At 51.6% G+C, this 16886-nt stretch overlaps 1 protein-coding gene across 1 annotated transcript in view; it reads right to left on the reverse strand.

Moving 5' to 3' along the window:
* Positions 1 to 299: 299 nt before the first annotated feature.
* LOC119968704 (glucose-6-phosphate exchanger SLC37A1-like) overlaps positions 300 to 16886 on the reverse strand; it is a 38723-nt gene continuing 22136 nt past the window's right edge. The window contains exons 3-6 of the mRNA XM_038801304.1: positions 10271 to 10333; positions 5386 to 5471; positions 698 to 759; positions 300 to 351 (exon numbers count right to left, since the gene is read on the reverse strand). Coding sequence (XP_038657232.1) covers positions 321 to 351; positions 698 to 759; positions 5386 to 5471; positions 10271 to 10333 — 242 coding nt within the window. The 3' untranslated portion in view covers positions 300 to 320. The remainder of the gene's footprint in view (positions 352 to 697; positions 760 to 5385; positions 5472 to 10270; positions 10334 to 16886) is intronic.

Below are 16886 nucleotides of genomic sequence, written 5' to 3' on the forward strand. Positions count from 1 at the left end.
TCAAACCCTCCACCACCGACGAACAGTGGCAGCCGTGTGTACCATCTACAAGGTGCACTGCAGTAACTCACCAAGATTCTTTCGACAGCACCTTCCAAACTCACGGCCACTACCGTCTAGAAGGACAAGAGCAGCAAATCTGGATTCCCTTTGTAACAGCACAGTGGGTGTACCTACAGTTCAGGGACTGCAGTGATTAAAGAAGGCAGTTCATCCCCACCTTCTCAAGGACAGTTAGGTATGGCCAATAAATGCTGACCAGCCATATCCATAAATAAATAAAAGAACAAAACTGAACTTACCAACGATGGTCTTCAAACTCATGTAGCCAATTGCGGAAAAAATGTAGAGCTGTAGAAACAGAAACTTGACATTCAGCTGTTATCTTAGCACATTTATATTTAACTACTTTCTGTAATGAAGAACAGCCCCAGACAAGGAAAAGCACCCAACCAACAGAGCCTGTGGTCACTGGAGTGTGGTGTATGTGAGACGACAAATTGATTCAGCTGCTAAATATACACCGCCGTCAGCTTGTGTACAAACAACTTGTCAAAATTGTCAAATGGTTTCAGATAGTGAAAAAGTGATTAGACTGATTGTTGATAAAACAATAACAAGACAAGAAAGAGAATTATCACCAGAACAAAGTGGGCAATGTAGAACAAGGCCAGGGTAGTGAAGATATAGATCAGACCTGCAGAAAGGTAGTTCAAGGTCAATTGGCATCTTTAAAAAGCAACTGGATCGATTCGATATCTGTGGAGAAGAGAATTGACAGTGATAGAGGCATTAATTGCACTGCTTGATATACTTCCTGAAGAGGCAAGGAAGGAAATGAAGTAGTTGATCAGCAGTTGGCAATATGAATGAGAGAGAAATAGAACAAGCTGAAATGAATCTTGAATGTAATTAGCTTGATGGATAAATGATCTTCCTTCATTCTAAACTTTCTTTTCCAGACAGGGCAGAGAGTTTGAGGACAGCAACGTACATAAGACCATAAGACATAGGAGCAGAATTAGGCCACTCGGCCCATCGAGTCTGCTCCGCCATTCAATCATGGCTGCTATTTTTCTCATCCCCATTCTCCTGCCTTCTCCCCATAACCCCTGATCCCCTTATTAATCAAGAACCTATCTATCTCTGTCTTAAAGACACTCAGTGAATTGGCTTCCACAGCCTTCTGCGGCAAAGAGTTCCACAGATTCACCACCCTCTGGCTGAAGAAATTCCTCCTCATCTCTGTTTTAAAGGATCGTCCCTTTAGTCTGAGATGGTGTCCTCTGGTTCTAGTTTTTCCTACAAGTGGAAACATCCTCTCCACGTCCACTCTATCCAGGCCTCGCAGTCTCCTGTAAGTTTCAATAAGATCCTTCCTCATCCTTCTAAACTCCAACGAGTACAGACCCAGAGTCCTCATCCGTTCCTCATACAACAAGTTCTTCATTCCAGGGATCATTCTTGTGAACATCCTCTGGACCCTTTCCAAGGCCAGCACATCCTTCCTTAGATAAAGGGCCCAAAACTGCTCACAGTACTCCAAATGGGGTCTGACCAGAGCCTTATACAGCCTCAGAAGTACATCCCTGGTCTTGTATTCTAGCCAGAGACTGGAGGCTCCCAGAAAAAGCTCAACAATGTGGTCAAGAAAAAGGAGCAGAGATTGAAGGTAGAAAAGTAGTTTTTGGCGACTTGTATAGAGCGGCATGATGCTGCAGTGGTTAGCACTGCTGCCTCATGGCACTGAGGTCCCACGTTCAATCCAAGCCCTGGGTCACTAAGTTCTTCCCATGTCTGCATGAGTCTCTCCCCCACAACCCAAAGATGTGCAGGTAATGTGGATTGGCCACACTAAATTGCCCCTTAATTGGAAAAAAAAGAATTGGGTACTCTAAATTTATAAAAACAAATGAGGAGTTGTGTGACTTTGGAAAATAGAGTGAGGAGAGTGGTGTGAAATAGCCACGGATAGGGAAAGGATGGGATCCAAAAGGAGGAACTGGAAGTGAAGGTCGCTGTAAAACAGGTGGGAAAGAGTTAACGATGGGGATCAACAAGTTGCTGCAGGGTATACTGCAAGCATTAGTCTCAAAAACCTTATAGTCAAATCGCGTGTCAGAGCCAGGGGGGCAGGGTGAGCGAGGGAGCGGGGCAAGGGGGAGGGGGCGGGGGGAGGGGGCGGGGGGGAGGGGGCGGGGGGAGGGGGCGGGGGGGAGGGGGCGGGGGGGAGGGGGCGGGGGAGGGGGCGGGGGGAGGGGGCGGGGGGGAGGGGGCGGGGGAGGGGGCGGGGGGAGGGGGCGGGGGGAGGGGGCGGGGAGGGGGCGGGGGAGGGGCGGGGGGAGGGGGCGGGGAGGGGGCGGGGGAGGGGGCGGGGCGAGCGAGGGGGCGGGGAGGGGCGGGGGAGGGGGCGGGGCGAGCGAGGGGGCGGGGCGAGCGAGGGGGCGGGGCAAGCGAGAGGGCGGGGGCGAGCGAGGGGGGGGGCGAGCGAGGGGGGGGGCGAGCGAGGGGCGGGGCGAGCGAGGGGGCGAGGGCGAGCGAGGGGCGGGGCGAGCGAGGGGGCGGGGCGAGCGAGGGGGCGAGGGCGAGCGAGGGGGCGAGGGCGAGCGAGGGGGCGAGGGCGAGCGAGGGGGCGAGGGCGAGCGAGGGGGCGAGGGCGAGCGAGGGGGCGAGGGCGAGCGAGGGGGCGGGGCGAGCGAGGGGGCGGGGCGAGCGAGGGGGCGGGGCGAGCGAGGGGGCGGGGCGAGCGAGGGGGCGGGGCGAGCGAGGGGGCGGGGCGAGCGAGGGGGCGGGTGAGCGAGGGGGCGAGGGCGAGCGAGGGGGCGAGGGCGAGCGAGGGGGCGGAGCGAGCGAGGGGGCGGGGCGAGCGAGGGGGCGGGGGGGAGCGAGGGGGCGGGGTGAGCGAGGGGGCGGGGTGAGCGAGGGGGCGGGGTGAGCGAGGGGGCGGGGCGAGTGGGCACGGGGGGCAGGGCGAGGGGGCGGGGTGAGCGAGGGGGCGGGCGAGGGGGCGGGGCGAGCGAGGGGGCGGGGTGAGCGAGGGGGCGGGGCGAGCGAGGGGGCGGGGCGAGCGAGGGGGCGGGGCGAGCGAGGGGGCGGGGGCGAGCGAGGGAGCGGGGCGAGCGAGGGAGCGGGGCAAGCGAGGGGGCGGGGCAAGCGAGGGGGCGGGGCAAGCGAGGGGGCGGGGCAAGCGAGGGGTGGGGCGAGCGAGGGGGCGGGGCGAGCGAGGGGGCGGGGCGAGCGAGGGGGTGGGGCGAGCGAGGGGGTGGGGCAAGCAAGGGGGCGGGGTGAGCGAGGGGGCGGGGCGAGCGAGCTAACGGCTGAGTTAAAGCATTATGAGTGAAGATTTTAGATCATGGTCTTGGGAGTATAGTTTCGAAACTCCCATGTCACAATCATCTGGAGGAATTCGGAGGAAAAATCCACAAACACTAACTTGGGTTCAGAGCAGAGTGGGTGGATCTGACCACAGCCTCTCATTGGAGTGAACACACTTGTGACAGTTCTGGTCGCCACATTACCAGAAGGATGTGGATGCTTTGGAGAGGGTGCAGAGGAGGTCCACCAGGATGTTGCCTGGTATGGCGGGTGCTAGCTATGTAGAAAGAGCGGGCGAGGCCGACAGAGCGCGCGAGGCAGACAGAGCGCGCGAGGCAGACAGAAGCACACAGAGATGGAGACGGAGAGAGAGCGCGTGTGGTAGCGAGAGAGCGAGAGAGAGTGAGAGGGTGAGAACGAGAGCCCAAAACCCCAGTGAGAGTCAGTGTGTGTGGGACCCGTACCCCAGTGAGAGTCAGTGTGTGTGGGACCCATACCCCAGTGAGAGTCAGTGTGTGTGGGACCCGTACCCCAGTGAGAGTCAGTGTGTGTGGGACCCGTACCCCAGTGAGAGTCAGTGTGTGTGGGACCCGTACCCATGTGAGAGTCAGTGTGAGTGGGACCCGTACCCCAGTGAGAGTCAGTGTGAGTGGGACCCGTACCCCAGTGAGAGTCAGTGTGTGTGGGACCCGTACCCCAGTGAGAGTCAGTGTGTGTGTGGGACCCGTACCCCAGTGAGAGTCAGTGTGTGTGGGACCCGTACCCCAGTGAGAGTCAGTGTGTGTGGGACCCGTACCCCAGTGAGAGACGGTGTGTGTGGGACCCGTACCCAAGTGAGAGTCAATGTGTGTGGGACCCGTACCCCAGTGAGAGTCAGTGTGTGTGAGACCCGTACCCCAGTGAGAGTCAGTGTGTGTGGGACCCGTACCCCAGTGAGAGTCAGTGTGTGTGGGACCCGTACCCCAGTGAGAGTCAGTGTGTGTGGAACCCGTACCCCAGTGAGAGTCAGTGTCTGAGACCCGTACCCCAGTGAGAGTCAGTGTGTGTGGGACCCGTACCCCAGTGAGAGTCAGTGTGTGTGGGACCCATACCCCAGTGAGAGTCAGTGTGTGTGGGACCCGTACCCCAGTGAGAGTCAGTGTGTGTGGGACCCGTACCCCAGTGAGAGTCAGTGTGTGTGAGACCCGTACCCCAGTGAGAGTCAGTGTGTGTAGGACCCGTACCCCAGTGAGAGTCAGTGTGTGTGAGACCCGTACCCCAGTGAGAGTCAGTGTGTGTGGAACCCGTACCCCAGTAGGAGTCAGTGTGTGTGGGACCCGTACCCCAGTGAGAGTCAGTGTGTGTGAGACCCGTACCCCAGTGAGAGTCAGTGTGTGTGGAACCCGTACCCCAGTGAGAGTCAGTGTGTGTGGGACCCGTACCCCAGTGAGAGTCAGTGTGTGTGAGATCCGTACCCCAGTGAGAGTCAGTGTGTGTGGGATCCGTACCCCAGTGAGAGTCAGTGTGTGTGGGACCCGTACCCCAGTGAGAGTCAGTGTGTGTGGGACCCGTACCCCAGTGAGAGTCAGTGTGTGTGGGACCCGTACCCCAGTGAGAGTTAGTGTGTGTGGGACCCGTACCCCAGTGAGAGTCAGTGTGTGTGGGACCCGTACCCCAGTGAGAGTTAGTGTGTGTGGGACCCGTACCCCAGTGAGAGTCAGTGTGTGTGGGATCCGTACCCCAGTGAGAGTCAGTGTGTGTGGGACCCGTACCCCAGTGAGAGTCAGTGTGTGTGGAACCCGTACCCCAGTGAGAGTCAGTGTGTGTGGGACCCGTACCCCAGTGAGAGTCAGTGTGTGTGGGACCCGTACCCCAGTGAGAGTCAGTGTGTGTGGGACCCGTACCCCAGTGAGATTCAGTGTGTGTGAGACATGGTCCTAGCCACGTCTTAACCAGCATTACAATTCGGGTCGCTGACCATTGTGCGACTGGGATTGCACCACATTAAAAATGGCGACATAACAATTGAGAGTTTTTGGGGACAGGAGGCAAGATGTATTTTTGTTTATAAATATCTTTTACAGGTCTTACTGTTGGAGCCGCCAGCAGCAACATCACTCCACAGGTTGTTGCTCTCTTCTTTGTGTAATCAGATATCACCCCTGCCAGGATTCCACCTGGTTAGAGAAATACAGGAATTAACCAAATTCACCAGAGTCACTGAGTTTTACAGCACAGATAGAGGCCCATCAGGTCCATGCTGGCCATCAAGCACCCATCTATTCTTGTCCCATTTTCCAGCACATGGTCGGTAGCTTTGTCTGCTGTGGTGTTTCAAGCGTTGATCTAAATACTTCTTAAATGCTGTGAGGGTTTCCGCCTCTTTCACCCTTTCAGGCAGAGATCCAGATTCCCACTACCCTCTGAATCACAGAATACCACAGTTCAGAAGAGGCTCTTTGGCCCATCGAGTCCCTCTGGGTGAAAAGATTTTCCTCAAATCCCCTCCAAACATCATGTCCGTTAAATTTATGCTTCTGGTGAAAAGGGGAAATGTTTCTTCCTATCGATCCTCCATGTCCCTTGTACTTTTGTTCACCTAAATCATGCCCCCCCCCCCCCTCAGCCTTCTCTGCTAGGAGGAAAATAACCCCAGACCTGCCAGCCTATCTTCGTTGCTGAAACTCTCCAGCCCAAGCAACCCCTGGTGAATCTTCTCTGAACCCTTTCTAGTGCAATCACAATGCACATGAACATGATACCTCGTTGAAGCCGTCATGATTCAGGTCTTTGTTCAGAAAAGAAAGATAGTTTTAAGGGATTTAAATTTGTATGGTAAACATTGGAAATAAGGTATGGTTTTAAGTGAGTTTAATGTTTCTGTGTCTGGAAAGGTAAACCTGTAGTTAGATTCAGGCTGGACAAAGGTGTGTGTTTGTAAGTGTGGGGTTGGTTCAATTCCAACTCTGATTCTATTGTGCTTAGAGACGGCTACAGCGTGAAGAATAAATAAAATGCATAAGCATGAGTCCGGTGCTTAGCAACAGGAGGTCACTTCCAGAGGCAAGGGCTTTCCTTTGTTCTCAGTTTTAAGTGCAAGCCAGAGCAGTTGGAGACAGAATCTCAGGGAGTGAACATCTCTCAACTCTGCTAGAAAAAAGACGGGACAGGATAGGAGCTACAAAGAATCAGACTTCCTAAAGAACCAGTTACAGTCCAGATAACCAGAGAATTGGGACAGAAAGATTGTCCAAGTCAGGATTAACAGAGACCAAGGTATTGTTCAGAAGAATTCAAGGAAGAGTAAACAAAGTGTTCTGAGTTAAAGAGACAATCACAGTAACCAGATTTAAAGTGGGTCAGCAGACTTCAGGAGATACATGAAACATTTGATGCCATTTTAATAGTCTGGGAATCGAGAGTTAAAGCAATTGTGAACAGTTTGCACAGCAGTCAAGACAAAGAAATTCTGAAGAGGTTGGGCATTGGTTAGCACTGTTGCTTCACAGCACCAGGATCCTGGGCTTGATTCGCATCTTGGGTCACTGTCTGTGCTGAGTCTGCACGTTCTCCCTGTGTCTGCGTGGGTTTCCTCCGGGTGCTCCAGTTTCCTCCCACAAGGATCTTTGGGTCCTCACTGTCCACAGGGATAGTGCCAGATGACTGGAGAGTGGCGAATGTTATTCCAGAAAGGGAAAAGGAATGACCCTGGTAATTATAGGCCGGTTGGTCTTACTTCAGTGGTCGGTAAGTTAATGGAAAAGGTCCTGAAGGATAGGATTTATGACCATTTGGAAAGATGCAGCTTAATCCGGGATCGTCAACACGGATTCATGAAGGGTAAGTCTTGCCTCACAAATTTGATTGAATTCTTTGAGGAGGTAACTATGTGTGTAGATGAAGGTAGAGCAGTTGATATTGTATACATGAATTTAGTAAGGCGTTTGATAAGGCTCCCCATGGTCAGCTCATGAAGAAAGTAAGGAGGTGTGGGATAGAGGGAAATTTAGCCAATTGGATAAGTAACTGGCTATCACATAGAAGGCAGAGGGTGGTGGTGGATGGAAAATTTTCAGACTGGAGACCAGTTACCAGCGGTGTACCACAGGGATCAGTGCTGGGTCCTCTGCTATTTGTGATTTTTATCAATGACTTGGAGGGGGGGGACTGAAGGGTGGGTCAGTAAATTTGCTGATGACACCAAGATTGGTGGAGTAGTGGATGAGGTGGAGGGCTGTTGTAGGCTGCAAAGAGACATTGATAGGATGCAAAGCTGGGCCGAAAAATGGCAGATGGAGTTTAACCCTGATCGGTGCGAGGTGATTCATTTTGGTAGAAAAAATTTGAATGCGGATTACAGGGTCAACAGCAGGGTTCTGAGGAATGTGGAGGAACAGCGAGATCTTGGGGTTCATGTCCACAGATCTCTGAAGGTTGCCACTCAAGTGGATAGAGCCGTGAAGAAGGCCTATAGTGTGTTAGTATTCATTAACAGGGGGCTTGAGTTTAAGAGCCGTGGGGTTATGCTGCTACTGTACATAGCATTTACAGTGCGGAAGGAGGCCATTCGTCCCATCGGGTTTGCTCCGGTCTTGGAAAGAGCACCCTACCCAACCCCACACCTCCACCCTAACCCCATAACCCAGTAATCCCACCCAACACTAGGGGGCAATTATGGACAATAAGGGCAACTTATCATGGCCAATCCACCTAACCTGCACATCTTTGGACTGTGGGAGGAAACCGGAGCACCCGGAGGAAACCCACGCACACACGGGGAGAACGTGCAAACTCCACACAGACAGTGACCCAAGCCGGGAATTGAACCTGGGACCCTGGAGCTGTGAAGCAATTGTTCTAACCACTTTGCTACCGTGCTACCATGACCCTGGTGAGACCACATTTGGAGTATTGTGTGAAGTTTTGGTCACCTCACTATAGGAAGGATGTGGAAGCATTGGAAAGGGTGCAAAGGAGATTTACCAGGATGCTGCCTGGTTTGCAGGATAGGTATTATGAGGAAAGGTTGAGGGAGCTAGGGCTTTTCTCTTTGGAGTGGAGGTGGATGAGAGGCGACTTAATAGAGGTTTATAAGATGATGAGGGGGATAGAGTGGACGCTCTGAGACTATTTCCTCGGGTGGATGTAGCTGTTACAAGGGGGCATAACTATAAGATTCAGGGTGGGAGATATAGGAGGGATGTCCGAGGTAGGTTCTTTACTCAGAGAGTGGTTAGGGTGTGGAATGGACTGCCTACTGTAATAGTGGAGTCGGACACTTTAGGAACTTTCAAGCGGTTACTGGATAGGCACATGGAGCACACCAGAATGACAGGGAGTTTGATAGCTTGATCTTGGTTTCGGACAATGCTCGGCACAACATCGAGGGCCGAAGGGCCTGTTCTGTGCTGTACTGTTCTATGTAAGTCCCGAAAGACATGCAGGTTAGGTGAATAGGACATTCTGAATTCTCCCTCAGTGTACCCGAACAGGCGCCGGAATGTGACGACTCGGGGCTTTTCACAGTAACTTCATTGCAGTGTTAATGTAAGCCTACTTGTGACACAAATAAAGATTATTATTATTATTACTATGTGAAATCTTGGACTGGATTAGCTGTTAAAAGTGGAACAGAAACTTTGTTTGAAAGTGTAATTTATAAAACCTGGTCTGGATTTCAGAATGCAAACAGCTGAGGGAAAGCATTATGAGTGAAGATTTTAGATCATGGTTTTGGGAGTATAGTTTCGAAACTCCCATGTCACAATCATCTGGAGGAAATCGGAGGAAAAATCCACAAACACTAACTTGGGTTCAGAGCAGAGTGGGTGGATCTGACCACAGCCAATCTGTGTGCTTAAAAGGGACTTTGTGTTTTAGTACAGCCTGCGGAACGAGATTTGAAATAGCTATGGAAGTCGTGGTTTCATTTGGGAGTTGATGGAAAATCAGTTAAGACTTAAGAAATCCTAATGGGGTTGGTGTAAAATCTTGGACAGGATTTGCGACTGGAGCGGAGGCTTTGTTTAGAAGTGTTTTATAGAAAACCTGGTCTGGACTTTAGAATGCAAACCACTGGAAAAAATAATTGAGAAAAAACTTTAAAGTGGGTTTTAGGATGTGCAGTTTGGAAGCTCTCATAGCCCACTTGTAACACCAATAAAGATTATTATTATATGACAGTCATCTAGGGGGATTCTGAGGAGAAATCCACAAATACTAACTTGGGTTCAGAGCAGAGTGGGTGTATCAGACCACAGCCTCTCATTGGAGTGAACGCACAACTGCATACAGTTCTGGTCGCCACATCACCAAGAGGATGTGGATGCTTTGGAGAAGGTGCAGAGGAGGTTCACCAGGATGTTGCCTGGTATGAAGGGCGCTAGCTATGAAGAGATGTTGAGTAGATTAGGATTGTTTTCATTAGAAAGATGGAGGTTGAGGGGGGATCTCATTGAGGTCGACAAAATCATGAGAGGTATAGACAGGGTGGATAGCAAGAAGCTTTTTTCCCCAGAGTGGGGGACTCAATTACTAGGGGTCACGATTTCAAGGTGAGAGGAAAAGTTTAAGGGAGATATGCGTGGAAAGTTCTTTACGCAGAGGGTGGTGGGTGCCTGGAACGCATTGCCGGCAGAGATGGTAGTGGCGGGCACAACAGCGTCATTTAAGATGTATCTAGACATGAATGGGCAGGGAGCAGAGGGATACAGATCCTTAGAAAATAGGCGACAGTTTTAGATAGAGGATCTAGATTGGCGCAGGCTTGGAGGGCCGAAGGGCCTGTTCCTGGGCTGTAATTTTTCTTTATTCTTCTTTCTCCTCCAAACAAAGCCTAAACTCCGGGCCTTCTGCCTGACAACTCTGATTATGCAACAACTGGGAGTTTCCTGAAGCACCTGGTGCTCTCCTTCCTTTCATCAATAATTAACAAGTTATAACATCTTCATGTTTGGAGTGATTGGAGAACTCATACCTATGATTCCACCCACGTCAAACAGTGTTGAAAGATCTCCAGCCTTTTTGGCATCAAAGTGCTCTGGAAAAACAAAGTAAATTAAATGGTAAGGCAGAAAAATATCTCAATCAGACATGATTCTCACTATTTCCTACTGTTTCTCACAGAAACCCTTTCAGAAATATATGTGGGACAACATCCTGGACGAGGGCCTGACCAATCCCAGCCCCACTTTCCCTGGAGTCTCAACACAGGTGAAATTCAATGTTCTTTTTAAAATACCCGAGGACTTGGCTGAGTGCAATAAACTGCAGTCTCCAAGTTTGTAAATTTAACACAAATACCTTCTGTTAATTAACAGCAATATAACTAAACTGACAAGAATGGAAATGACTACCTAATACCCTTAACCCAACCCTCCCTTTCGACTTCCGGTTGCGGCGATGTGGAGCTAAGCCGCACGTTCGGTAGCTCCCGCTATTTTCGGCTCTTTTAAGGGCCCGTAGCAGTACTGGTTGGACTTTTCCCCGTGTGGGAACACTTCCTCTAAGATTCTCCGCCGGTGGATGGCCTGGACCAGGAGCGGAGCGGTCAAAAAATCAGCTTTGGAGCAGAGAAAGGTGCAAGGCAGGAAAGGCAAGATGGCGGCGGGCGGGGAATCAGCAGCGTGGCAGCAGTGGGCGCGAGAGCAGCAGGAGCTGCTTCAGCGCTCCTTCAGGGAGCTGAAGGCAGAGATCCTGGAACCGCTTAAGGCCTCCCTGGACAAGCTCATGTCGACCCAGACGTCCCAGGGTGCGGAGATCCGAGAGCTTCGGCAAAAGGCCTCGGAGAGCAAGGACGAACTCCTGGGCCTGGCAGTGAAGGTGGAGTCGCACGACGCGCTCCACAAGAAGTGGTCAGCGAGGATGGAGGAGATGGAGAACCGTGCCCGTCGGAAGAACCTGTGGATTCTCGGCCTCCCAGAGGGGCTGGAAGGTTCGGATTTGGGGGCCTATGTAACTATGATGCTGAACTCGTTAATGGGCGCGGGGTCGTTCCAGGGACCCTTGGAGCTGGAGGGTGCCCATCGGGTGCTGCTGAGGAAACCCAAGTCAAATGAGCTGCCTCGGGCGGTGCTGGTCCGTTTTCACCGCTTCGTCGACCGTGAGTGTGTGCTGAGATGGGCGAAGAAGGAGAGGAGTAGTAAGTGGGAGAATGCGGAGGTCAGGATCTACCAGGACTGGAGTGCGGAGGTGGCAAAGAGCAGGGCTGGTTTTAATCGGACGAAGGCAGTGCTCCACAAGGAGGGGGTCAAGTTTGGCCTGTTACAGCCGGCACGCCTCTGGGTCACTTATAAGGACCGCCAGCTTTACATTGACTCTCCGGAGGAGGCCTGGGCTTTCGCCCAGGCAGAGAAGCTGGACTTGAACTGAGGACTGGGGGCTGGGGAACGGTGTACACAGCCCGGACCTTTCGCTTTTATCCGTTCTATTTGATGATGTCTTTTTGCTGTTCTGCTCTTACGCTTTTTTGGGACTGTTATCTGTTTACTTGGGCGTTTTGTCACGTCTGTTTTTTTTTTCACTGGTTGAGAGTTTGGGAGTGGTTCGCGGTCCTGTTGGGTCATGTGCCCGTCTTTTCCCGCGGGTTGGGTCGGGGGGGGCGGGGCTCGGGATGGAAGCCCGGGCTTCTCTCCCGCGCTGGAGGAGCAGTGGGCGGGGCCAGCACTGGGGGGGGGGGGGGGGGTGCGCGGTGGTTGTGTTGCACTGGGGAGGGTCATTGGGGTGGCGAGTGCAGCCGGGGTCAGCAGGAGTCGGCTGACTTACGGAAGTACAATGGAAGGGGTTACGCAGCTAGAGGGGGGCCGTGGGAGGGGGAATGGGGGGGGGGGGGTACCCGGTTGCTGCTGGAATGGCCGAGAAGGAGCTGGAGCATGTAGAGGGGGTCGGTGTGGTGAATGTAACTTAGTAATTCACACTGTATTTACCAATACAGTTCCATTGTAAGCGCAGTAGCGTTATCCGACCACAAGGGGGAGTAGCTCTGGGAATGCTCAGGAGTTTGTACAGGGCTCCACCCTTGGCTCCGAACACGACTCCTCCCCCTAGACTGCTGTATAAATAACCGTGTCCAGAGCCAGCCTGCAGTTCATCGAGAGTTCAACGGGTAACAGGCTGGCTCTGAAGTAAGTAGATTAAAACCACTGTTCATATCTAAAGCATGTGTCTCGTGAATTGATGGTTCCATCAATTTAATCTACTTAAGAACAGTCAGGATCGATCATGGAATCAGCCCTCAAGCCTGGACGCCTGGAACTCGACCCACAGGATGCAGAGGCAAAATAAATCTTCTCCCACTGGCTGCAGTGCTTTAAGGCCTCCCTGGCAGAAGCGAGCACAGCCGAAACAACAGAGGTTAAGTCTACTGCACGCGAGGGTGAGCCACAGAATCTCTATGAAACTAAACTCGGCCGGTTCATATACTGCAGCGCTAGCGATACTCGATAGGATGTATGTAAGGCCCATTGACAAAGTTTACGCACGCCATGTGTTCACAACTTGCCGCCAGCGGCCTACAGAATCACTCTCCGAATTTTTAAGAGAGCTCAATAATCTATCGAATGACTGTAACTATCAAGCGGTTACCGCGGCTGAACACAGGGAACTTGCTGTACGCGATGTTTTTGTAGCGGGCCTCGGGTCTAATTATGTGAGTTAACGACTGCTGGAAAAGGGGGCCCAAGACTTAGAAACAACTGCGGAAATTGCTACCACGATGGAGGTCTCTTTCCGCAGCCTCACCTCGTTCCCCGCAGACCCCGCGACCCAATCATGGGCCCCCGACCAGCGACTCCCCCAGGCCTGTGCCACGCGGCCGCCCAGCCACCATGCTGCTCCAGCCAGCCACTATGCTGCTCCAGCCTGCCATTTCTGCGGCCAGAACCAGCACCCGCGGCAGCACTGCCCGGCCCGCAACGCGACCTGCAGCAGCTGCGGGCGGAAAGGCCATTACGCAAGAGTGTGCCTCGCTAAAAGGGCCCCAGCTTCCAACTCCCCAGCGGCACGAAGTAATCGCTCCCCACACCCGCATCCCGCGGGGTCCGAAACGCTGCGGCCTATGCCCCGACGCCGCCCCGTTCCGCCACGTGTGATCCATGGGGGCCGCCATCTTGGCAAACCTCCACCACGTGGCCGGCCACGTCGACTCATGGGGGCCGCCATCTTGGACGCCATCTTGTAAATTGGAGAGGGTGAAATTTGCCCTAAGGGGATCAGTGCAGGGGTTTTTCAGGAGATGGCAACCATTCCTGGATTTCCTGGCAGAACGGTAGAAAAAGGCCAGCAGCAGCAGCAACCGGGGGGGAGTCTCTTTGTTTTGGGCTGAAGGGACGTGTATATTTGTTCTTTGCTAATGACGGGCGATAATCTATTTCTTCTTTTTTGAATACATGGGGGGGGGGGGGGGGGGGGGGGGGGGTTTGTTCTTTCTGTTCTTAGTATTTTCTGTTATTGATATTTTGTGAAAATTTGAATAAAAATTACATTTAAAAAAACCCTCCCTTTCCAACTCAAGAACAAAGAAAAGTACAGCACAGGAACAGGCCCTTCGGCCCTCCAAGCCTGTGCCGACCATGCTGCCCGTCTAAACTAAAATCTTCTACACTTCCGGGGTCCGTATCCCTCTATTCCCATCCTATTCATGTATTTATCAAGATGCCCCTTAAACGTCACTATCGTCCCTGCTTCCACCACCTCCTCCGGCAGCGAGTTCCAGGCACCCAGTACCCTATGTGTAAAAAAACTTGCCTTGTACATCTCCTCCAAACCTTGCCCTCGCACCTTAAACCTGTGCCCCTAGTAATTGGCCCCTCTGCCCTGGGGAAAAGCCTCTGACTATCCACTCTGTCTATGCCCCTCATAATTTTGTAGATCTCTATCAGGTCGCCCCTCAACCTCCGTCGTTCCCACTGTGCACGCACGCAGACAGACAACATTGAGGGAAAAGGTGGCGGAGAGGGAGGAAAAGTGATGATTAAGTTAAAGGACAAAGAATCTCTGGTCCACTGGGATGGTTTTCAGTTAAAGTCTTTCAAGAGTTCAATCTTTGGCTTCGATGCTTCTTCCTTCTCAGCTTGAGAGGGTTTTCTCTGGCAAGGCTGTGTACTTCGTAGATCCAATATTATTTCAACTATATAGTAAAGATGTGTCAGGCGCTCACTGATATTGGAACAATAAAGCAGTCCTTTACTTCAACAGAAAGAAAGTTCCATCTCCTTTCAACGTCCAGTCACTTCTGACCAGCTCTTCCGGATGCATCCTGCAGGAACCAATCACTGGCTGTTGTCAGCTAGAAGACTGTCCCTGGCCAACTCACAGATTGCCAGACAGACAGACAGAGAAAGAGCAGGAAGGCAGTGCAGGTATCCCCTGCTGTCGTCTCCATTCAAAACAGATATAAACCGTTTTGGATACTGTTGGGGGAGATGGCTCACCAGGGAAAGGCAGCAGCAGCAAGGTTCATAACAGCGTGGCTGGCTCTGGTGCGCAGGAGGGCAGGAAAAATAGTGGTAGAGCTATAGTGATTGGGGATTCAATTGTAAAAGGAGTAGACAGGCGTTTCTGCAGTCGCAAACAAGACTACAGGATGGTATGATGTCTCCCTGATGCAAGGGTCAAGGATGTCTCGGAGCAGTTGCAAAACATGCTAAAGGGGGAGGGTGAACAGCCAGCTGTCGTGGTGCATTTCGGCACCAACGATACAGGTAAAAGACGGGATGAGGTCCTTCAAGCTGAATTTAGGGAGTTAGGAGTTAAACTAAAAAGCAGGACCTGAAAGGTCACAATCTCAGGATTTCTACCAGTGCTACGTGCTAGTCAGAGTAGGAATGTCAGGATATGTGGTTTGAGGGGTGGTGCAAGATGGAAGGAATCAAATTTAAGGGACACTTGAACCGGTTCCGTGGGAGGTGGGACCAGTGCAAACAAACATCCGCACCTGGGCAGGACTGGAAATATGTCCGAGGAGGAGTATTTGCGCATGCTGTTGGGGAGGGTTTAAACTAATGTGGCAGGGGGATGGGAACCGATGCAGGAAGTCGCAGGGAAGTAAGGTGGGGACAGAAACAAAAGGCAGTAAAGGGACAAGTGGAAGGCAGAAAGACCAAAGACAAAAATCAAAAAGGGCCACATTACCTCATAATTCTAAGAGGGCAATAAATGTCAAAACAACAAGCCTGAAGGCTGTGTGTCTTAATGCGAGGAGCATTTGTCATAAGTTTAATGAACTAACTGTGCTGACAATCATTAACAGATATGATGTAATTCGGATCATGGAGACCTGCCTCCAGGGTGGCCAACGATGGGAACTCAACATCCAGGGAAATTGAATATTCAGGAAAGATGGAAGGAAAGGAAAGGGAGGCGGGGTAGCGTTGCTGCTTAAAGAGGAGATTAACACAATAGTAAGGAAGGACATTAGCCTGGACGATGTGGAGTCTGTATGGGTGATGCTGCGGAACACCAAAGGGCAAAAATACGTTAGTGGGAGTTGTGTACAGACCACCAAACAGTAGTTGGGAGGTTGGGTGGTGCCATCGAACAGGAAATTAGAGATGTGTGCAGTAAGGGTACAGCAGTTTTTATGGGTGACGTCAATCTGCACACTGATTGGGCAATGCAACGGAGGAGGACAACTAGAGAGCAGGCCATCCTCGACTGGGTATTGTGCAAGGAGACGATTAATTAGCAATGTTGCGCTGCGAGATCTTTTAGGGAAGAGTGACCATAATATGGTAGAATTCTTCATTAATGTGGAGAGCGACACAGTTAAGTCTGAGACGAGGGTCCTGAACTTAAAGAAAGCTAATTTTGATGGTATGAAATTTGCATCGGCTAGGATAAGCTGGCAAAGGATACTTAAGGGGTTGACGGTGGGCAGGCAATGGCAGACATTTAAAGAATTCATGGATGAATTTCAACAATGGTACATCCCTGTCAGGGCAAAAGTAAGATGAGGAAGGTGGCTCAACCATGGCTAACAAAGGAAATCAGGGATAGTGTTAAAGCCAGAGAGGAGGCAAATAAATTGGCCAGAAAAAGCAACAAGCCTGAGGACTGGGATAAATTTAAAATTCAGCAGAGGAGGACAAAGGGTTTAATTCGGAAGGAGAAAATAGAATACGAGAGGAAGCTTGCATAAAATCTGACTGCAAAAGCTTCTATAGATCTGTGAGGAGAAAAAGACTGGTGAAGACAAATGTCCCGTACAGTTAGAATCAGGAGAATTCATGATGGGCAATAAAGAGTTGGCAGGCCAGTTGAACAATTACTTTGGATCTGTCTTCATTAGGGAGCACACAAATAACCTTCTGGAAATACTAGGGAACAGAGGGTCAGCATGAAGGAGGAACTGAAGGAAATTGTATTGCGGAAATTGATGGGATTAAATCCCGATAAATCCCCAGGGCCTGGAGCTCTGCATCCCAGATACTTAAGGAAGTGGCCCGAGAAATAGTGGATGCATTGGGTGATCATTTTCCAAAATTCTACAGACTCTGGAAGAGTTCCAATGGATTGGAAGGTAGCTAATGTAACCCCACTTTTTAAAAAGAAGGGAGTGGGGAAACGGACAATTACAGACCGGTTAGCCTGACATT

Source organism: Scyliorhinus canicula, chromosome 7, assembly GCF_902713615.1.
Source record: "Scyliorhinus canicula chromosome 7, sScyCan1.1, whole genome shotgun sequence".
NCBI classification, from domain to species: Eukaryota; Metazoa; Chordata; class Chondrichthyes; order Carcharhiniformes; family Scyliorhinidae; genus Scyliorhinus; species Scyliorhinus canicula.